We start from the raw sequence: 22,784 nt of genomic DNA, 5'->3' as shown, positions 1-22,784 counted from the left end.
GGTCCTCAAGCCAGGGATGGGGGTTTTGGAGGTTTCTCTTCTCTTTGAAACCCCCTGTTGCACATCTAGGACCAGTGACACTCACACTCCAATCAGCTCTCACTCCAAAGCCTGAACTTTGCCCCCAGGGCAGAGCGGGGCCAGGGTGGTGTTCTGAGGAGCTGCCAGGGGCTTCACCTGGGACCTGCCTCCCTCCCTACATTCAGGTTCAGTCAGGCAGGGCTGAGATGGGCAGCCTTGAAGACGAGGAAGGCTGGGCGCCACGGAGGCTGGGTGGGGAATATGAGTAAATAACCGACTTTTCTGGCCTTGGCCTTCCTCTGTAGAGTGGGATCATGGTCTCCCCTTACTGGGTGACTGTAGGAATGCAGAGCTGACCTATGAGACCATCTGAGAGACAGAGGAAGCTCGGCCAGCCTGGAGACAACCGTCTTGGCCCCTCTACCCTCTTAGTCATTGGTGCAGGCTCCAGAGCCCTGCGACATGGAGGGACTCACTCCAAGACCCCCGCTCCACAGCCTGGAGTGTGAGCTCAGTAACAAGTGACCAAACTCTGGGCCGATGAGAAGCACAAGGCAGGTGTCCCGGGTGGCCCTGCCCAGGCAGGGCCTGCAAACCCGACAGGCCCCAGGAGGGCCTGGGCAGGGCATGTGGTGAGGGTGTGGACTCCTGGGGTGGCTTCTAAGCCCTGGGATGCCCATCTGTGTGACTGTGGCAGTTTCCTTGTCTGTAAGGAGTAGGTGGGTCTGTAAACCGCAGTTGTGAGGACCCTGGGGGACCCACAGAACGCCGCTGCTATTGTCAATGCAACCCTCTCCCATGCTGAGCCCAGAGGTCCAGTAAACAACTGAGTGAGTGGACGGATTCTAGTCGTGTCCTAGGCATGCCCTCCCATCTCCCCCAGCCATCACTAAGGAAGCACGGTACTCGTGGTGCCATCCATCTCCCTGCTGCTTTCGAGAACGCAAGGGGACGCAACGTCCCTCCAGCCCTGGACACCCGAGGCCAGCCCAGCCCTCCTCCACATGGTCCCCTCCCCATTGCCAGCCTTGGGAGGGCTAGGACTCCAGCCCACATGTCCAGCCTGCCCCCTATCACCCCTGCCTTGCCAATCCCTGGGTCCTGGGGTGACCAAACCAGCCCTGCACACCTGGAAGAGCAGACTCCGGGAAGTGGCTGGGGGTGGGCCCTTGGAAGTAGCTCCAGGACCCAGGAGTTCTCGGATTCCCAGCATGGGGAGTGTCAAAAAGAAAGGGGGCCTGTGCTTTCAGGGGTGCACCTGCTTGGCCCACACCCTCCCCACTATCTGAACAGGAGCTGGCTGGAGGGGACCAGGGCCCCGTTCCCCAGGGAGGTGCTCCTGCTCTCTCGGTACCTGTCAACGACGCATGCTGTGGCCTCGTGGCTGATGGACGAGGAGTAGGTCTGCCACTCACCCCGAGGCAGCTCTCGCACCTGCACGGTGAAGTACCGGATGGGGGAGGCCCCGTCGCTGCCCGGGACCCACTGGAGCCGGAGGCTGCGTGCGGTCACTTCCGCCTGGGGCACCAGGAGCTCTCTGGGGGGTGCCGGCCGCTCTGCAACCAAATGAGGACAGACCAGGGACATGTGAGAGGCTGCCCTTCCCAAGGAGGATCCCCAGGAGGCTACGCTGCTGTACAGGGCTGACTGCTTGCCCATGAGAGCTGCCTGCATGCCTTGGACAGTCTGAAGCCAGTCCCTTCCTTGGGTCAGGGAGATGAGAGGCTCTGTTTTTTTTTTTTTTTTTTTTTGAGACAGAGTCTCACTCTGTCACCAGGTTGGAGTGCAGTGGCGTGATCTCAGCTCACTGCAACCTCTGTCTCCCGCGTTCAAGGGATTCTCCTGCCTCAGCTTCCTGAGTAGCTGGGACTACAGGTGTGCACCACCATGCCCAGCTAATTTTTGTATTTTTAGTAGAGACAGGGTTTCATCATGTTGGCCAGGATGGTCCTGATCTCTTGACCTCGTGATCCGTCTGCCTCGGCCTCCCAAAGAGCTGCGATTACAGGCGTGAGCCACTACACCCAGCTGAGCAGCTATCTTAAGGCTGACTTCGGATGCACTACTCGTACAGACCAACAGACAGGAACAAAGCCACACAGGAGTCCCTGGGCGGCCAGACCACCAGGCACTGTGTCTGTGATGACAGCTGGGGTCGCAGGGTCTTGGGGGCTGTTCCAAGCCCTGTGGTCCCTTTGGTCTCTCTTTTTCTGATGTGCTCCGTCCACCTTTAACGCTGAATTTCCTCCTTCTCGCAGTCACCCAGGGCCTAAAGCATCTACGGCATCTACTCAGTGCTGCTGTAGGTGAGGGGACCTCTGGGCTGTCACTGCCTCTGGTGTGTGCAGTAGCTTGGATGGGGGACGCGGGGTGCCTGGGGCCAGGCCCGGCCTGGAGTGCCCATCGTCTGCCGCTGCTGTGCCTCTGCACCCCATCGATTTCAGCAGAGAAGTTCCGCAGCGGGAGGAATAATTGTTCAATTGTTTATCACGAAGATTATTGATTCTGATTAGAATGCGTGGCGTGTGTAAAGCGGCAATTGATTGTCGGCCCGCAGTGGCGGGTGTGGGAGGAGGGTTCTGGTCTCACTTCATCAGCACTTGCCTCCATAAGCGCACATTCCGGCCATTGTGATTTCACCTGGTCTCCGGAGGGGAGGTGGCCCAGCGTATCCCATTTCAAAGGCTCTCTTGGACTTAGGGGTAACTAGCAAGTCTCTTGGATTCCCTCTCCCTGAACCACGAGGATGGAGGAAGGGGACCCCAATGGATAATCTCCGAAATCTCTGGTCCGGATAATCAGGTGGCATAGTGTGGGGCGGGACTGTGGGGCGGGGCAGTGGGGTGGGGCTGTGGGGCGGGACACAGGGAAATAAGAGGACCTGCTGTGAGACCGTGTCTGTGATGCACCTGCACACGTGCCTGGCTCATGGGAGGGGCACAGTCAATGTTTAAGATAAATGAACCAGAAAACCACACGAATACATTAGAGAATGAAGTCAAAACGTTTGCTTGGGAGCCATTACCATCTTCCTGAGAAGCTGACAGCCCTGAGTGCTGATACCCAGGGTGGCAGCAGGGGGATAGGGGCGCTCCTTTCACAGGGCATCCCTTCCATGTGCTTTACATTGCAGAAGCACCTTGGGTGTCTGTGGCGACTGAGGGCTTCCGTCCCTCCAGCTAATAACAATAATAATGATAGTGGTAATAGTCATGGAGGGGATGTGCTTTCACTGAATGCTATGGGAGGACCAAAGGCAGGGGCTCACACCTGCAATCTCAGAGCTTTGGGAGGCTAAGGCAGGAGGATCGCTTGAGCCCAGGAGACCAGCCTGGGCAATGTAGTAAGACCCCCATCTCTACAAAAATTAAAATAATTAGCTGGGCACAGTGGCTCATGCCTGTTACCTCAGCACTTTGGGCAGCCAAGATGGGTATCATAGCAAGACTCTGTCTCTTCAGAACATAATTAGCTGGGTGGTGTGTGCCTGTAGTCCCTGCTACTGGGGAGGCTGAGGTGGGAGCATTGCCTGAGCCCAGGCATTCCAGGCTGCGGTGACCTATGATCACATAACTGCACTCCAGCCTGGGCGACAGAGCAAGACTTGTTTCAAAAATAAAAAAACAAAAATAGGAGCGTGGCCAGAACTGTGTGCTCCAAGTATCCCTGCAGTGGTGCCTGCAAGCTCCCTCCCATCCTCATTCCCACAGGATCCCTGGGTATGGCCATGACGTCAGGAACTGGAGTGGAAGCTGGGGCTGCTGAGGTGAGGGTCCTGTGGCACCAACCCTGGGCGCTGCAAGGCCCGAGGACATGCGCGGAGCCCACTGAGAAGGGCGCCCACTATAGACTTTCATGGGAAGAGTTGTCCTCGTGGTGTCAGAGGGGAGTCCAAATCTCAGCTCTGCAGTTGTGTGTCTGGGCAAATTAATAAAACTCTCTCAGTTTCCTCTGTCTCATCTTTGGTAAAAATCAGAGCTAATGCCATGCTGCTCCAAGGGCTGCAGGAAGGATAGGCCAAGTGTAGTGCACAGAGCACCTGTCCCCATGCGTGGAGCAGAGCCCTGCTTGCCAGGCAGTTCTCATTGGGAAGGCAATTATTTGGAAAACTTACTTACTGAGCACCTGCTCCATGGAGGACGTGGGTTTAACATCAGAGACTGGGGGCTGCTTTCGGGGAGCTCAACCTCAAATGTGGTGACTCTGCAGCCTTGCCCCAGGTACTCAGCCTCTGTGAGCAATGTTGCTCTCCTTAAACCTGAGACCGTCTCACGTGTCTAAGAGAGCAGGTGTGAGGCCGAAGGTGTGAATGCAGTGCTCACGTGTCTGAGAGAGCAGGCGTGAGGCCGAAGGTGTGAACGCAGTGCTCACGTGTCTGAGAGAGCAGGCGTGAGGCCGAAGGTGTGAACGCAGTGCTCACGTGTCTGACAGAGCAGGCGTGAGGCCGAAGGTGTGAACGCAGTGCTCACGTGTCTGAGAGAGCAGGCGTGAGGCCGAAGGTGTGAACGCAGTGCTCACGTGTCTGAGAGAGCAGGCGTGAGGCCGAAGGTGTGAACGCAGTGCTCACGTGTCTGAGAGAGCAGGCGTGAGGCCGAAGGTGTGAACGCAGTGCTCACGTGTCTGAGAGAGCAGGCGTGAGGCCGAAGGTGTGAACGCAGTGCTCACGTGTCTGAGAGAGCACGCGTGAGGCCGAAGGTGTGAACGCAGTGCTCACGTGTCTGAGAGAGCAGGCGTGAGGCCGAAGGTGTGAACGCAGTGCTCACGTGTCTGAGAGAGCAGGTGTGAGGCTGAAAGTGTGTCATGCAATGCTCACGTGTCTGAGAGAGTAGGTGTGAGGCCGAAGGTGTGAACGCAATGCTGTTTGATAGTGTGTCCAGCTCCGTGTCGGGCTCAGTGGGTGCTTCGTAAATGCTCACATCCCTTCTCTTTCTCTGAAGGGAAGGCCGAAGCCTCCCAGGTACCCCACAGACCCCAGAGGGCCTGACTGAGGAAGTGGCACCCACCACGTCTGCAGTACCCCCAGGTCCCCCAAGGTCTTACCTCTCTTCTCAGTGGTGATGACGGTGGCCTCCAGTGGCTCCCCCCAGCCCTGCCTCGTCTTGGCGGACAGCCTGAAAATGTATGCGGACTCCGGGGCCAGGTTGGTGGCTGTGAACTGCCTCACTGTGGCGCCGACCTCCACGGTGGTGAAGGTGTGGGGGCTGCTGCTGGCCAGGCGGTAGGCAATCTGGTACCCTGCAGGCAGGTGACATGGGAGACAGCTGCTGAGCCAGTCACCCACGGCACAGGGAAGCCCTGTGCCCACACCCTGTGCTGACCCCTGGAAGGCCATCTGTCTCTTCCCCGTCTCTGGAGGTCACCGCCTGTGCACTGAAAGGGTGGTCTCATGGCTGTGATGAATGGTGGGGCCCCACGTGGATTTCCCTGTGAAGCTTGTTTCCGGCTCCATCCTTCACCAGAAGAAGGTGTGAACACGGGTTCATCTTTCCTTAGGACGCGGGCATGAGGCGAGCATGCCACAGGGACCCAGGCCCTCCCTGCTCCCCAGAGGGCTGTGGCTTCTCAGTCTCTGCTTCTCCCTCCCTCCTGCAGTCGGGCTCTCCCCCTCGCTCTCTTAGGAAGTCGTTTAATTCTTGCAAATGACAGCATGGCCTGCCCAGGCAGGACAGCAGCTCCACAGCTGCCACTCCTCCTTCCCTCCTTTGTCTTCCCTGTCTGCCTGTACCTCTGACCCCCCAGCTCCCTCCAGGGACCCCAGCAACGTCCATCCGGCCCCTTCTTTGGCCCCACCCCTCCCGAGCAGCTCTGCCAGGGCAGCTCTGCTTACAGAATCCCCCTGTGCTGCCCAGTTGAGGGAGGGCTCCTGGCTTGCTAAGTTCCTCAATTGGGAGGGGCTTGGGGTTGACCAGACATTCCTTACTAACGATCACCGCTCTCCACTGGCCGCCCCAGGCCTCCCCCGCTGGCACCTGGAGGAACCTTGTTAACTCTGCAGCTCCAGTCCGCACCCTGCCTGGCTCACAGACAACGTGTGGTCCAGCGGCTGAGCTCCTGCGCTGATGAAAACCAGAAATGATGGGGCGCTGTGGCTTCCAAAAAAATCAACTGTTGGAGGTAAACAAGGGAGGACGCACAGGCGGAACAGAGCCGCACTCTGGTCTCATCAGTGCTGCCTCTTCGTGGAGTGGCCTCTGCATTGGTGGCACACCCTCTGTGGGGAGGAGCTGCCGGGCGACCCCACGCTGCTTGCCCCCTGCCCTCAGCCTCTGCTCCGGGTGAACCCCTCCCTCTCTCAGCTCTTCCTGCTCTCAGGTCTCTGGTTCATGAACGACCCAGCTCACAGGCATCCTCCCAGCTCCTGCGCCTTGTCACTCATCCAAGGGTTTAACGAGCCCCTCCCCAGCCCGTCATCTGGGAGGTGGGAGGACAATTACACGGAGATCAGACTTCAAGTGCATGCTCACATCAGGCCCCAGGCATCACCGCTCACCATCAGCATCGTCATCACCACCACACAGACAGGGACACACGCCCTGCCCTGTCCATGACACCGCCACCTCTAGGCCCAGGTGTCTGCAGGACCCTGAACTTAGGCCCCCAGAGTGGCTGTCGCAGCCGCTGCCCCGCCTCCAGTGGATGGGCTGTCTTCCCCACAATGGGGACCGGGAGTCCTGAGACTTCCTGGATTTGGCCCTGCTGGCCTCAGGCCTCTGGCAAGGGTGTCCCTGCTAGACTCCTATTCCTTCCCAGTCACTGACCAACCGAGGGCAGCCTAGAGACGGTGGCCAGCTCTTCCCCCCGGCCTCCCCTTCCCCCACGCCTCCCCTTCCCCCACACCCCTGTGTAGTGAGAGTAGGGAGAGGGCCAGCTCTTCCCACAGGCCTCCCGTTTCCCCCACCCTTGCACAGTGAGAGTAGGGAGTCGGCCATGCACACACAATGGAAGCTCAGTCTGAGGCTTCGGGGCTCCTGGCCGCCCCGCACCCTGATGGTGAGGAGAGCGTGACCACGGCGGCTACACTGCTGGGCACATCCGGGGACCCTGCCGCATCCCTGCAACGCGTCCCATGCCAGACCCTCGCCGCAGGCCTGTCAGGAAGCATACGAGACGAGGACGAGGCCATGAAGCTCCAAGAGGGGTCCCCAGCGAGAAACTGACGAGAGAGTCGGGCTGGAGCCCCATGGGTGCCTACTCTTCCTGGGAGAAGCAAACACCCACGCCGATCTATGAGCAAAGGGAGAGCATCCCCTCGCCAGGTCCCAGTTGCTTGGAACCACGGACCCCAGGGCCCACCGCGCAGAAGCATCCTCTCCAATAGAAGCTAGCGGGCCCCTCAAAGGAAGGACACACCTTTGGGGGTGCACCTCTGGACTGGAATCCCGCTCTGCCAATCATTCACTGTGTGACCGTGGATGAGCCATGCAGCCTCTCCCAGCCTCAGTTTGCTGGACTACATGGTGCAAGGATATGGCAGGACACCTCAAGGGGTGCCAGGAGGGCTCTGGGGGCTCACGGTGGTAATGACCTGGCTGGCACAGCCATGCCTGGTTGCTCCTGGCTTTAATATTATTGTAAAACAATTGCAGTCACGACTTCTCCTCCCTCCTCCAGCTGGCAGGACCCCTTCCCTAGCAGTTCCTCACCCTGTGGTGGCCGGTATGACCACAGAGTTATCATTCCTCACAGCCTCCATGGAACCTTATTCCTCGGACCTGTCCACAGGCACTGATGTGGGCGTGGTGCCTTAGGCCCCTGCAGCTCCAGGACAGGGTGGTGAATGCCCACCGGAAGCAGCACAGGGGCCCAGAACAGACATGGCCAAGCCCCTAGGCCAGCCCTGAGGAGTGACACCCCCAACTTTGCAATGCCTGATTGAGTTAACTACCTATAGCGTGTGCCTCAGAACAGGACTCCCTGGGTTGGAGTTCCCCCTTAAAATGTAAATTCCCCAACAGCGTCCTGCTTCCTCGGGGCTGGGAGAATGACCCTAATTCTGAGGTCTCTGGGCGGCTGCGTTCTGCCTGGAAAAAGCATCTCTGGCCACAGAATCGATGTTCATCTTGGAGACCTTCTAGGCTTAAGCTGCCTTTTGTCTAAAGACATTCAATATTGTTATGATTTCTTGAGATGTGTAACATTCACATGGCTCAAAAATCATGCAAATGTGCCAGGTAAAGAGTGCTAAGCAGCCAGGCACAGTGGCTCACGCCTGTAATCCCAGCATTTTGGGAGGCCAAGGAGGGTGGATCACTTGAGGTCAAGACTTTGAGACCAGCCTGGCCAACATGGTGAAACCCTGTCTCTGCTAAAAATACAAAACTTTAGCAGGGCACGGTGGCTCATGGCTGTAATCTCAGCACTTTGGGAGGCCGAGGTGGGCGGATCACAAGGTCAGGAGTTCAAGCCCAGCCTGACCAAAATGGTGAAACCCTGTCTCTACTAAAAATACAAAAATTAGCCGGGCGTGGTGGCGGGCGCTTGTAATCCCAGCTACTCAGGAGGCTGAGGCAGGAGAATCACTTGAACCCGGGAGGCGGAGGTTGTGGTGAGCCGAGATCACGTCACTGCACTCCAGCCTGGGTGACAAAGCAAGACTCTGTCTCCAGCAAAAACAGAAAACAAAACAAAAAACAAAAACACAAAACCAAAACCACCAAGAATGATGTGTAGCCCGGTGTTAAGTTCAGGCATTTGAATATTGTTCCTAGAGATGAAGAGATACGAATCTTTCCCTAAGGCAGCAGAAATCAAGTTTGCATTAAAAACAGACTCATGTATGTATGCGTAGGGTTCAGCCTGCTCCCTCCACACTGTTGAGGTAGGATCATCTCACTGATTTTGCACAAGTGGCTAAAAAGATTTCTTCTTCACCATGTGAAAAAACATGCCTATCCCGGCAGGGCACAGTGGCTCACACCTATGATCCCAGCACTTTGGGAGGCCGAGGCAGGTGGATCAAAAGGTCAGGAGTTCAAGACCACCCTGGCCAAGATGGTGAAACCCCGCCTCTACTAAAAATACAAAAATTAGCCAGGCATGGTGGCAGGTGCCTGTAATGCCAACTGCTCGGGAGGCTGAGGCAGGAGAATCACTTGAACCTGGGAGGCGGAGGTTGCAGTGAGCCAAGATCACGCCACTGCACTCCAGCCTGGGCGACTGAGCGACACTCTGTCTCAAAAACAACAACAAAAACATGCCTATCCCTAAAAGAGAGAGAGAAAGCCCTGCGTGGAAGATGCTTGGAGGCCTGGCCCCGATAGACGACTAACGAGGGCCTTACCCAGCATCCCCGATGGCCCAGAACGTGCCTTTCCTATGGATCCCACCAGCCTACCTGAGTTCCCTTGATTCATTACTTAATATGTTGGAGAGTTGTGTGTGATTAAGACTTCTCGCTCAAAATCCAAATTGCCTTTCAGTGACTATGTCTGAATTAATGAGGAATTATTTACTTTCAGGAGCAGGGCATGGTTACAGATGTGTTTTCATTATCGTTTAATCTTTACTGTTTCACCATGTTTTATCTCTGCCCAGATTATTCCATTGCTAGAGGTAATAATCCTGAGATGAAATGAAGATGTTGTTCAAAGGCACTCCTTGTGGATCACAGGATTTGGGGATTATGTGGGAACTGGTTTCTTCTTGCCAAGCTGTCTGAGGTTTGCTTACAGACCCTCCTTTCTATCAATGGCCCCACCTGACTCTTCTGTCCTCCAAGGTGAGCCCTGCCTTTGGCCACGCCGCAGACTACACAGGCTTCCATCATGTGGTTATGCACTTGCCCCTTCACTGCCCCACGTGGGCCTCACCTCACCTGCCTTGGAGGATACACTGCCTCGGGTTTGTGGATTATTTTTCGTGTGTGGTCCTTGCCTCCCTCTCAGAAGCTCCTGACTAGACAGCAGGGAGCCGGGAGACCTGGCTCCTGACCCAGCCCTCAGGCAAGTTCTAATCTCTGCCTGACTCTCAGTTCTCATCTCTTGCTATTAATCATTTTTTAAAAAATTTAAAATAGAGATGGGGTCTCACTATGTTGCACAGGCTGGTCTTGAACTCCTGGGCTCAAGCGATCCTTCTGCCTCAGCCTCTCAAAGTGCTGGGATTGCAGGTGTGAGCCACTGTGTCCGGCCTCTATTAATCATTTTTTAAAATGGAGACACAGCTTATTAGGGGCCTCTATATTCCAGGCACTTCATAGCTACCATATTAAGACTTCATGACATTCCCCAGGCAGATATTCCTGTTTCCATTTCACATTTGCAGGCAAGGAGGGGCTGGGTGCCCACGAGCACACAGTAAACAGGGCTGGGCTGGGGTCCCTTGGCATCGAGCCCCAGCTCTTCCCAGGATACCCAGCTGTTGGCCTCAGCTCCCTCCTGCTGCAGTATGATGGGATTCTGATGATTAAAGAAAAGGGAGAAAAAAACAGAAAACAATTCAGAGAAAGTCACTCAGCAGGATATTCTGAAGGTGACCGTCACAGAGTGGGGGAAACTGCAAAACATCTAGAAACAGCCCCTCATTGTGGGGCCGGGGGTCCCACTCGGGCCCAGCTCCAGAGCCATGCCTCCAGCATGTGAGGGCTCCCATCTGGGGAGGCTGAATTGTTCCAGAAAGTGCCAAAGATAGAGAGTCCGCGGGAAGAGCCTTGGGGAGTAGCATCAGGAAAGAGGTCAGCTGAGGTGGGCCCAGGGAGAGCGCTATGCAGTGGGGGCCAGAGGCAAAGCCACCAGATCTGAGAGGGGGACGAGCAGCCTGTGAGGTGCAGGCTGGGGTGGAGCGGGGCGGCAGAGAAGGCCCGCAGGAGCAGCGCCACTGTCTGCAGCAGCCGGAGCACGAGGAAGGGAACCTGTGTGCTCCCAGGGAGGTGGTGACAGGGGGACAAGGCACTCTGGAGGTCACACTTCCAGAGTGTGGGCCTGGCAGGAATCACCATTTGCAGAGCTGGCCCAGAGGTGCACAATGAATAGGCTCATGGGAGAACAGCGGGGTCTTGTTGCTCAGGGAGGCTTGGGGCCCTGCCCCATTACCAGATCCTTCCCATCGATGGACTCTCCCTGCCTGAGTCCCGAGGGCTCCACCCAGCTCCAAGACAGCCCAGACAGCGCAGGGCGAGGCCCTCCGATGCAGTGCTAAAGCTCTCAGCCCCTCAGTCCCATAGCGCTCCTGGGGCTTCAGCTTTTCAAGATTATACACACACACACACACACACACACATACACACACACACACATATATACACACACACACATATACACACACATATATACATATACACACACACATATATACACACACATATGCACACACACGTACATATATACACATATAGTTGTTTATACATATAGATAGATAGATAGATGCTTCTTTTGCATAAAAGCCATCCAAAAAAGGCAGGAAAAAAAAAACCCATGAAATCACCTTTGGCCTAGGGTGGGTGCCCCACGAACAGACCCTGAGGCCAGGATTGGAGTGCAAGTGGCGATTTGGGAGGTCACTCCAGGAAAGGCGGGGTGGGTAGAGAAGTGAGACGGAGAAGAAGCTGATGAACGTGTGTGCATCAAGGCAGGGGCCGTGGGGCTGGGCTCCTCCCACTGTGGGGGCCGGTGGAGAACCTGTTAGCCTCGTCCCCAACACATGACACGGGGGGAGCTGCAGTGTGCGCCCACTGCCTCTCAGCGGTTGGCTGAGGGCTGTTGGGAGCACCCCTTGAATGTATGGCCCAGTCCTCAAAACCTAGCAGGCTCCGGCAGCCACAGAAAGCCCTTGGGCAGAGTCCCAGGTGACGGCCTGGAAGCTGGGGTGATGGTATGCTGGTCTGCAGCAGGACCATGCTGCCACTCAGAGATAACTGTAGCTGTCTTGGGACTTCTTTTAGTCATCAATTTTCTTTTCTTTTCTTTTCCTTCCCTCCTTCCTTCTTCTTTCTCTTTTTCTTTCTCTCTCTTTTTTTTTTTTTTGAGACAGAGTTTCACTATTGTTGCCCAGGCTGGAGTGTAATGGTATGATCTCGGCTATACTGCAACCTCTGCCTCCCAGGTTCAAATGCTTCTCCTGCCTCAGCCTCCCAAGTAGGTGGGATTACAGGTGTGTGCCAACGTGCCCAGCTAATTTTTGTATTTTTAGTAGAAACGGGGTTTCACCATGTTGGCCAGGCTGGTCTCGAACTCCTGACCTCACGTGGATCCACCCTTCTCAGCCTCCCAAAGTGCTGGGATTACCGGCATGAGCCACCACGCCCGGCCTTTGGTAATCATTTTTCTACGCATATGAGTACTCAACAAACCCGGATTTCCACACTCAGTACGAGTTTTTCATTCTGCGATTTCTGCACAACATAATAAAAGCATGTTTTCCCTTTAGAAGCATGAATTTTGATGACTGCTTAATAGTGCACTGTGTGGCAGTGCCGCTGGACCCAAGTAGGAAGGGGGGAGTTTGCAGTGGGGTCGCCCTCCCCTCCCCTGACCTTTAGGATGCAGGCCTGGCAAAGCCCCAGTGAGATAATGTATGCAGATAGCAAAGCACGACGCCATCCCTGCTAATTGCAGAAATCTGGGTTCTTCTTCTCTCTCTGATCTGGTTCCCTAGGCACTGGAAGAAAATTCCTTGGCCTGTGGGTTCTATTTGTACCTTCCTATTATTTGCCCTAAAATAAAGATAATATCAGCTGGTCGCCACACCACGGTCTGCTGAACATAAAGATGAATGCCTATGGCTCACCTTGACACGTTTAAAAAGTCCTAGACTCGATGGACAATAGAAGACAGCTTTTTTTCTGTACATAAATGGCACAAAGGAGCAGCTGAGTAACAGTCCTTGCATTTTTAGAGAATAATGATAGATGGTGTTCAGAGATAAGAGCGTTTCTGTGGAAAAGGCTAGTTATGTAATTACGGTTACAGCGAGATCAGAAACATCGGCGTGCTGAACTTCAGCGACACAAGGCCAGAAGACGGCGGCCTGTGCGAGGGAGGAATGAACAGGCCGAATCAATAGCAGCAGTAAAATGCGGCTTACGAGGAGCCCTGTTTTTAAGGGTATGGGTGAATTATGATAATATGGGCATTAAAAGGAGCAAGGCCAACTACGAGACACATTGATCCAAATGGAAGATTAAAAACATCAAGTGAGAGGCCTGAGTGGGTTTCTGAATACACCTGGAAGACGGAGGCGGCACTGCGCATTTAGACAATCAGAATCCAGAAAGGGACTGCACCACGGGCCTGAGACAAGTTCCAGAACCGTCCACTGCTCGAGACACAAGAAGGTGGCACTAAGGAGCTGAGGCTGGATACTGGAAGCCTTGCAGGCATCTCAGCTCCAGGTCAGCGTGAAGACCGACGCCGCACAGCTATACACAGAGCAATTTGGAGACTTCTATGCGGACGTTTTAGGTGGCTGCAAAATCTTTGAGATAGAGTCTTGCTCTGTCACCCAGGCTGGAGTGCAGTGGCACGATCTTGGCTCACTGCAACCTCCGCCTCCCGGGTTCAAGCCATTCTCATGCCTCAGCCCCGAGTAGCTGGGATTACAGGTGTGTGCCACCGTGCCTAGCTAGTTGCAAACCTTTAATAAATTGTGCACTTCCCTGGGAAACAAAAGGCATTGTCTGAGAGTTGCTGTTCAGTGAGCATCACTGGGGCCCCAGCGCTCAGGACCCCAAAGCACGACCATCAGGGGCACGTGCTGCCGATCTCTCTGCAGCTGCTGTTGGTGGGCGAGTGGGTGAGAGAACCCGCAAGCCACTGAATCGCCCCAGGAGGCCCACGCTGGCCGAGCCTAGATGCTGTGGCCTGTGGGTTTTGCAGCTTATCCATCCAAGGGCTGGGGATCAAAACGCTGAATCTGCCAACAGGGATCATATTTGCTGGAGCTCCTGATTCTCAGCAGAGTTCCCGCACACCCTTCGTAATAAGCTTAAAGGTAAATGTTAGGCCCTGCTGCTGGCAGGGCGGGATCCCGCGTGTCTGGCCAGGGCAGGCCCATGTGGGTCTGAAGAGCTCACGCATCATCACGTTAGCGTAATACCAGTCAAGGCCACGTGGTGTCAGCTGGTGGGTGAGGGAGGGACGTCTGTACTCAGGGGGTTCCAACCCCATCCCCCCAAAGAAAAGTTCTAAATGCTAAAAGCACTCCACAGTAAAATATTTACGCAAATAAGCAAGTGTTTTCTCCTCTAGGCGCCTGCCGTGGTTCACGCTGTTAATCTCTTTTGGAAATGCAAGAACATGTTTTGATATAGATTACAAAAGCTCGGGCGGCAGAGGTGTTTATGTACTCAGAAGGCCAAGCTGCCAGAGTGGGAACATTGATTCAAGGTCTCTGGATGTAAAGTGAGTCAGACGAAGAGATGTTTTGCTTTCTCCCCTGTGAACACCCATCTGAATTTGCAGGAATTGTCCTCCTGTCTTCCTGCAGCCTCCGCCGTGTGGTGTGCCGGCTGTAATGACCCATGGGTGACAGGTTACCCGGACAACATGCATCACAATTACAACCCAATGCTGCATGACAGAGGAGGCTCGGCAGTGAGGTTGTCTGCCTCGCAGGTAGACACGGTGCTGTGTGATTCAGCAGCGTTCAGCATGGTTGGAGTGCTCAAAGTATTGAAATGATTATCCTTCTCCTTCCCTGGGCTTCAGTGGCTTTCAGTGACCACAAATCAAGATCCATACCTCCCGACGCACGTCAGGAACACTCTGTAACCCAAGCATCCTTCTAAGTTTTCTTTCTCTTGTCGGCAAGAAGCCTCTGCTTCAGCAACCAGAGTTATGGAGGACAAATCAAGGCAGCACACCACTGCTGCATGCAATGGGAATACTAGGACCAGGCTGAGCCCCCAGTGATCCAGGAGGAGCTCTCAAGTCCAGGGAGCCTCCAGCCTCCTCTGGTGCCAGGGAAACGATGAAATATTCGATGTGAAACGGAAGCTAACGTTTACTCAGCACTCACTATGTGGCAGGCACTGTTCTAAGTGCAACTCTAACCAGTGAGGGAGGCACGAATGTGCTTCCCCTTTGAGGGATGGGGAAACTGAGGCATGGGAATGCTAACACGCATAAATTCACTCAGCTAATAAGCATAGGCTGAGATCTGAGTCCAAAACGTTAACCAGGCTGCCGGCCTACTTGTCAGTGATGCAGTGTTGAAAACACAGGGGAAAGGAAAAGCAGGCAGCCCCAAGGTTCGTGCCATCTGACTTGTGCAGACGACAGCTGCCTTCTTTCTTGCTATTTCAGTGAATCTGTAATGAACATCCTTGTACATTTCTCCTTGTGCACACAGGCAAGAATTTCTCTACGGCGAAGGCCTGGAAGTGCAGAGCATCTGGGGTGCGGTGTGAACGCGCTCACCTTTCCTGGTGAGCACTCCCCAAAGTGGACGCACAAACTCCCGCTCCTGGCAAGGGTGTAGGGGTCTTGTTTCTCCAGATCCTCATGTAAACTTGGCATTATCACAGCTACTTATGGTGCCAAATCTGGCGAATGTGAAATGGGATTTCATTGTGGCCTCAATTATCATTTTATAGTGCTCTTGTCATCGGAAAAAGAAACATCAGAGACAGTCTGGAAAGTAAACGACAGATGATAAAACCAGCTGATGGGCTCACTGGACAGCGGGCCTCACGCCATGCCGGCGGGCATGCTGAGGAGAAGCCTCACCAGGTAGACACGTGCAGGGAGCGGGGGCAGTGAGGACCCGGGGCTACAGAGGACATCGGCGTGAGTCCTCAGAAACAGCAGATGCCCTGAAGTGGGCGTGTCAGGCAGAGGGCGGGGCCTAGAGCCGGCTGAGGCCAGAGCCTCCCCACGTGTGGGCAAGGACGCCCTGGGTCAAAGTCACAGCACTGGAATCTGAGCACGCGTCCGTCTGTGGCAAGAGAGAAGCACAGATGAAGCACATGCTTTGCTCCTGCACCGCTCCCACGCCTTCGCACTCCAGAACTGATCCTTGGCAGCCTGTAAGCTGACAGTGAGTGGACCACAGAGTGAGGACTTGCCGGGAGGGTCTACTGAGGTCGGCAGTGGGAGCCAGGGGCCCTGCCAGGGTGGAGGTGGGGCTGGGGCGAGCCTGCTTCTTCACGGGGAACACTGTTGTTGTGGACTCCTGTGACTCTGTCAATGTTTCTTGTTTCACAGCATGCTGGGGACAGCTCCCGGGTACTCAGATATTAGCCCTGCTTGTTCCAGAAAAGGCTGATGCCTGGGTGCTGTGCTGAGGTTAGGGCCTGCCTGGGTGGGGCTCCTGCAAATCTCTTCACCACAGCTGTCTGCTGGGCAGACCATTTCCTACCCCAAGACTGGGCTCACCGCGCAGGCACCAGATGTGGCTCGTAGCTCCCTCTCCGCCGGGCCAGGCTCTGAAATGCTCACCTCCACGGTGGCTGCTCAACTGAGATTTTAGTAGCAGGAACCCGCAATTCCAAAGGCCGCCTGATTGAGAAATGCCGTACTCAAAGCCAAACACTTCTGTCCAGCAACTCCAGAAATCACATAAAGAAAGAGGCAAAGCGAAAATAGGTCACAGCCTCCTTGTGCAGGAGACTTAGGAAGCTCCAGGCCCCCTCTCAGGGAAGCAAGGGCTCAATAAATATCTGACTTTCCCTCCACCCTTGTCAGACTGCCGGAGTGATTACCTAAAAGGCAAATCTGATTGCGCAGCTTTCCCACTCAAAGACCTTGGACGAATTCCTGCTGCCGTTCAACACAGGCCTCCAAACTTTTTTTTAGTGATGTGAAACTCTTTCTTCAAACCAAGTCTTAGAATCCGAAGATCAAATGCAGGCAAAAGTGGTGAATTTTACCACCTGTTTGTAAGTCTGGGTTTATAACTTTACCGTAAATCACCTAGAACACAGGCTAGCCGAATCGGGGTGTCTGGTATGGCAATATCCCGAGAGCTAACGTGGGGCTGGGGCAATGTTCTGTGGCTGCTGCACTTGCCTCTAACAGGCCAGTTTAAAACGTCCAGGTCTCAGGGCCACATTCTCCAGGACACAGCAGGGAGCTCACAGTAGCTCAAGACCCGGCCCAGCCTCCATCCCCAGCCTTGGAGCTGTCAGTGCTCCCACAGGCTAAAAGCATTCGGTCTTGGCTGAGTGGAGAGCCCTCTTCCCTTCTTCCGAGGCTTTAGAAGCCACCTATCTCCAGATCCCTCTCAAAAGGAGACTTCCACCCACAGAGACCCCACCCAGAAGGAGCTGTGTGTGAGGCACTGAATGAAACCTCTTTCAGATGGCTTATCTCACTGTCCTCTCAACATGTGTCTCCCTTACGGGACTGTGGGCAACCTGAGGACAGGCGCACCTCATTCATTCCTCACCCCCCACTGTACGTACGACACCTGCACAGAGAAAGTCCTTATTTTGTCTCTGTGAAAGGGTGAATGAGTCAAGGAACTGGGGATGTTTTAAAATAGAATTTGGTGCTTTGGGGAACTGGGAAAAATTCAGGCTTTTCATCTGTGTTACCAGAGTTGGTATGCCGGCTGTAATGCTGAAAAGTCAGAAGTGAACACGTTCCCCGGGACCCAGTGCATGCGTGTCATCTCAGCGGCTTCTTACAAGGATTGGGTGCAAGTGCTGCAGCAGAAAGATGTTTCCAGGAACATGGGAACCAAGGCTAGGTCTGCATCTTCTCTGAAAAACTAGCCTGTTGTTTCTCAAACACACATCAACATAGCCTGATATTTCAGAGAGGAAGGGAAGGTCGGTTACAAACGGTATCGCCATGAGCCGCAAACGAATGGAAGAAATTCCACGTTAACAAAATGTGAATTTCATTCCATAAGAAAAACCTTTAGTACGTAGCTCAGAAAACAGTCAAGAGGCCCATGATCATCTCGGTTCAGGAAATGCTAGGCTGCTGGAGACAGCCTTTTGTTTAACCTCATAAACACCTAACAAACACGGAAGACATCAACTTGATTGTTATTTCTCTCCTTTTAAATACCATCACTCCTTTTTTTTTCTTATTTTGGGGATAGGGTCTTGCACTCTCTCTCAGGCTGGAGTGCAGTGATGCAATCTTGGCTCACTGCAGCCTCAACCTCCTGGGCTCAAGCGATCCTCCCACCTCAGCCTCCCAAGTAGCTGGGACCAACAGGTGCATGCCATCATGCCCGGCTAATAGTTTGAATTTTTTCTTTGGAGAGATGGGGTCTCACAATGTTGCCCAGGCTGGTCTTGAACTCCTGGGCTCAAGCAATCCACCTGCCTCGGTCTCCCAAGGTGCTGGGATGACAGGCCTGAGCCACCATGCCCAGCCACCGCCGCTCCCTTACCCAGGATGATGCCGTTGGGCTCCTCCGGAGGTTGCCACACAATCCGCACGGAGGTGAGTCTCACTTCGGGGAACACGAGCCTCACTGGTGGGCCTGGGGCTGAAGGGAAAAACCACAGGGATTCAGATGTCAAGACAATGTTCCTTGGGTGCGTGACAGGTTACACAGGATTCCAAGGGTCAGCTGGCTGCAGTAACTACCAAAGGCTACACTGTCGTGGGTTTAGAACCCCCTAAAGTTTTGGACTGATGACTTTTGGAACGTCACTGGTAGTGTGGCTCCCTAAGGATCTTGAGCAAACACTTCCCTTTAAACCCTGCCCGTCTGCTTTCCAAGACTCAAAAGCAGGGTTCACGAACTATGCCAGGAATAGTGTGAGTGTAACCAGCCTACCAGGACACAAGTAGACCAGTCACTAAATGACTGAGAGCAAACATCAGGTTGAGAGGAAGGATTTCCCTCATCTGAGCTCAGATTCCCTTACTGGGTTTGACACCTGCAAAGCAGGTGGTAGATGAGGCTGCCTGAAGTTCCTCCCAACTCTAACGGAGGTTACAATTTCTGATGAAATAACATGTTTATCCTCAATCATTTCTCTCGTAGGCATGCCACCTCTCTCCTGCATCATCCTAGATAATTAAGAGTTGATGTGCACAAATGCGTATAATAATTCTTGTGTGTAGTTTGGTGCACCAGTAATTCAAAAAGCAGCTAGGTGTGGTGGAACTGCTGAATAATAGGGTCGTGGCCCTCATAAAATACATTTACTTAAACGAACAGGCAAGTAAGTGTGTGGCCAGTATGAGAGCTTCTTGTTGGAATTAATAACCGATTCCCAGGTAAGAGGCAATGGGCATGAAACAATCAATATGAAAATAAAAGGATGTATGTTCATCGTTCTGGGCCGCTGACGTCTGTCCCTAGCTATGAAGCTGGGAACAGTATTTTAAATTCTGAACGTGTGTTATGACACACCTATTTTGGGGTGAAATAAATGTCTGAAGGAGGCCACAGGCTCCCAACTAGGACTAAGTCACAGATAACGCAAACGCTGACTTCAGTCTTAAGTAGCGTTGCTCCCCTGAGCCCTCTCCCAGGCTGTTTATGGGGATTATGCTGGAAAGCAGAGGAGGAAGGCATGTCTACAGGAGCGCTGTGGGAGAGGAAGCAGCGGCATTCCAGGACTCACCAGCGCCTGCTTCAGGAGGCAACAGTTGCAGTGGGCCTGCTGTTACACACAGTTTCTAATATGCCCCTTTTTACTTTCACTTGGGAAACCTGGAATACACTGGAGCTGGACGGTGGACCTGCTGTTACACACAGTTTCTAATAGGCCCCCCTTTTTACTTTCATCTGGGAAACATAGAATACACTGGAGCAGGAGATAGTTTTGCAAGGAAACAACATCCACATTCCCATTCCCTCCTGGATCTCCCTCTAGCCTGAGACCTTGTATCAGGGAAGGATGGACAAAGCCTTCTGCAGGGTTCCCGTCTCTCCCTGAGGCGAGGCGAGGATCAGGGGTGGCACTCTCTCAGCAACGTGGAGAGAGTGCTTTCCACTCAGCAGTTAAGAGGACTTTCAGGCTCATTTAGTTACTCAGCAAAGATGCTTAAGAAAACCTACAGGTGTTTCACTTCTTCAGCCACTCCGATCCCCACGGTGGGTGTTTTAGTGGGAGAGATCCGCATTTCTCTTCCTGACGTATTCATTACAGTCTGTTTAATAATGAAAATGTAAAGGCGCTAACCTTTACGTGTTTGACATCTGCAGAGTGGGAAAACATATTTACCGATGATTTAGAGTTCCATGAAAACAAAGCTGGCAAGGCGTGCTTGTGATTCAGGTCCAGAAACTCAGGGAGCTGGGAGCTGGGGACCCTGGGCCATCCAGCACGGGGCTTTCTATAACCTCTAATTACCTCCCACAATGCAAACAGTGAGACGGGGCAGTACCAAGAGAAGTAAGGCATGAGGTCCACTGTGGATTTTTTAAACTATAGTAGTCTCCTCTTATCTGCAGTTTCAGGCATTCCCTGGGGGTCCTGGGATGTGTTGCCGGATAAGGGGGCACTACACGAGGTGTGTGGAGCCCCTGCCAAGAGGAGTGTCCACAGCTGACATCCACAGCTCGGCCCCGCCCCAGCCTCTGCTGCCTCTCCCCAGCACTGCCCACGGCAGAGTTATGAGGGAAACTCAGCACAGGTTCATAATTAGGCTGTAAAAATCCACTCCAGGCTGAAATTGGCCATATAAGTGCTCAGTGACTGAAAAACAATTTTGTTTTGTTTCCCTCAACTGCAAAAGAAAGTGGTTTGAAAATTAAGTTAAAAGCGACAACAATCCAAATTGTTTGCATTGGAAAGGCCAACCTGGGAGGCAGCAAGGCTCCCGAAGGCGCGAACCCTGGACCTACCATCGTCTTTGGTGCGCTCCAGGATGAGGGGCGTGCTGGGGACCCCGTTCCCGATGCGGGTGAACGCCAGCACCTGGAGCTCGTAGAGCACGAACTTGCGCAGGCCTGCCAGCAGGGCCGACTGCGTGTGGTTCCCTCGCACGATGTGGCTCCTGGGCTCGGGATCCAGGTCTTTGGCCCGGAACAGGATCTGTGGTATCGACACAGCACGAGGGTTACGAGGAGGCGGGTGCCAGGAGGGACCACCGTGGCATGGGGCAGGCCCCCTTCGTGAATCAAGGCCCAGCCAACTGTGCTTTCTCCCTGAGGATGGCTGTGTGCAGGGCTTGTGGATCTAATTTGTCCATGCTGGCATTTGGGGAGGAAGGTGGTGGTAAAGTGACTGCGCTCCAGGGGAGCTTGAGTTAGTGCCCACGGCTTGGCGAGCCTGCTGCCTGGTCATAATCTGCAAGATCTGAGGGCCCAACTGCAGCCATGTCAACCACAGCCACTAAAACAAAGACTCGATTATGAACACAGACACACTGCTTCCTGCCACAGGAGCCAGCAGCCCCCTGGGTTTTCCAGCCATGGAAGCTGGGTTCCTGCCCCAGAAGACCTGCTGTCCTCACACAGACCGGGAGCTCTGGCCTCCTTGGGCCATCTGCAGCTGTGCATGCTGTAGGTACCCCACCCCAAGCTGCTCTCCTCCAGGGCACCCCACCCCAAGCTGCTCTCCTCCAGGGCACCCCACCCCAAGCTGCTCTCCTCCAGGGCACCCAACCCCAAGCTGCTCTCCTCCAGGGCACCCAACCCCAAGCTGCTCTATTCCAGGGGACTCCACCCCAATCTGCTCTATTCCAGGGGACCCCACCCCAAGCTGCTCTATTCCAGTGCACCCTACCCCAAGGTGCTCTCCTCCAGGGCACCCAACCCTAAGCTGCTCTCCTCCAGGGGACCCCACCCCAAGCTGCTCTCCTCCAGGGCACCCCACCCCAAGCTGCTCTATTCTAGGGGACCCCACCCCAAGCTGCTCTAGTCCAGGGGATCCCACCCCAAGCTGCTGTCCTCTGTGCTCTCCTCCAGGGCACCCCACCCCAAGCTGCTCTGCTCCAGGGCCTCCTGCTAAGACCTCACTCAATGCCCACCTTCTCTGAACTGCTCCCTGAGATCGGGGACCTGGAAGGCCATAAAGGATAGCATCAGCAGGGAGGTGTTTGAAAATAGCACAGCAAGCGCGTTTCTCGAGGCCCCAGGAATGTGGTGTGAAGCTTTGGTCACTGAATCCCCTCAACGGGACTGCCATGTGTCACAGAGCCAGCAGGGCGCACTTAGAACGCCCGGGGAAGGGAGAAGACATGGGAGAGCAGGCGGGGAAAACAAAGAATAGGGATGTGAAGTACGGAAAGGTGGAGGAGGCATGCTCAAAACCCAGGGAGCAGCACTGAGACAAGCGTGGCCTCGCTGGCCGGGTCCAAAAAAGCTCATTCTGATGCTTGGCATTGCTGAGCCAAGGAGCAGATAGGGAGACAGAGCCTGTCGCCCCGAGTGATGGAACGAGGAACAGAAGGAGGTTTTAAAGGGGTGGGGTGGATGCATGGAAGATGGAACCCAGAAATGGCTCCCCAGAGAAGCTGGGACAGATTCAACCCTGCCAGCGGATGCCATTGCTAGGACCGTGACGACACACATAGAAACACACACACAGCGATCCACCTCACCCAGCCCTTCACATGAGCAAGGCGTGCTGTGTAAAAGACCCACTGAATTCTCACACCAACCCTGGGACAAAGCTACCATCATTATTCCCGTTTTACAAGCAGGGAGACACAAGCACAGGGCTTCAGTAACTGGCCCGCGGCACTGAGGCCAGCGAGGGCAGAGTCAGGCGCAGGCCCGGAGGTCAGTTCCACTCCGGCTGTGCTTTTCTTCTGGTGCCCTGTTTTGGTGTTTGTGTTGTAGTTATACTGATGCCTAATTCCCAGGCTGCAATGAGGCTTAGATAAGACAACTGGATATCTTAATAAAAATCACAAACTGGCTGGCGCTGCAGATCTGTAGAAGAGGAAGCTCGTTGCTTTGGGGGA

At 54.3% G+C, this 22,784-nt stretch overlaps 1 protein-coding gene across 3 annotated transcripts in view; it reads right to left on the bottom strand.

Moving 5' to 3' along the window:
- The window catches only part of SDK1 (sidekick cell adhesion molecule 1), a 965,237-nt gene that overhangs the window by 115,008 nt on the left and 827,445 nt on the right, over positions 1 to 22,784 (bottom strand). For all 3 annotated transcript variants that reach the window (XM_055346825.2, XM_055346826.2, XM_055346828.2), the window contains 4 exons: positions 20,719 to 20,908; positions 18,304 to 18,402; positions 5,062 to 5,256; positions 1,376 to 1,577 (listed from right to left, as the gene is read on the bottom strand). In XM_055346825.2, the coding sequence (XP_055202800.1) occupies positions 1,376 to 1,577; positions 5,062 to 5,256; positions 18,304 to 18,402; positions 20,719 to 20,908 (686 nt within the window). The remainder of the gene's footprint in view (positions 1 to 1,375; positions 1,578 to 5,061; positions 5,257 to 18,303; positions 18,403 to 20,718; positions 20,909 to 22,784) is intronic.

The sequence above is a fragment of the Gorilla gorilla genome, chromosome 6 (genome assembly GCF_029281585.2).
Source record: "Gorilla gorilla gorilla isolate KB3781 chromosome 6, NHGRI_mGorGor1-v2.1_pri, whole genome shotgun sequence".
Taxonomy (NCBI): Eukaryota; Metazoa; Chordata; class Mammalia; order Primates; family Hominidae; genus Gorilla; species Gorilla gorilla.
The sequence above is the reverse complement of the archived record's forward strand: the minus strand, read 5'-3'. Positions and strand labels throughout refer to the sequence as shown.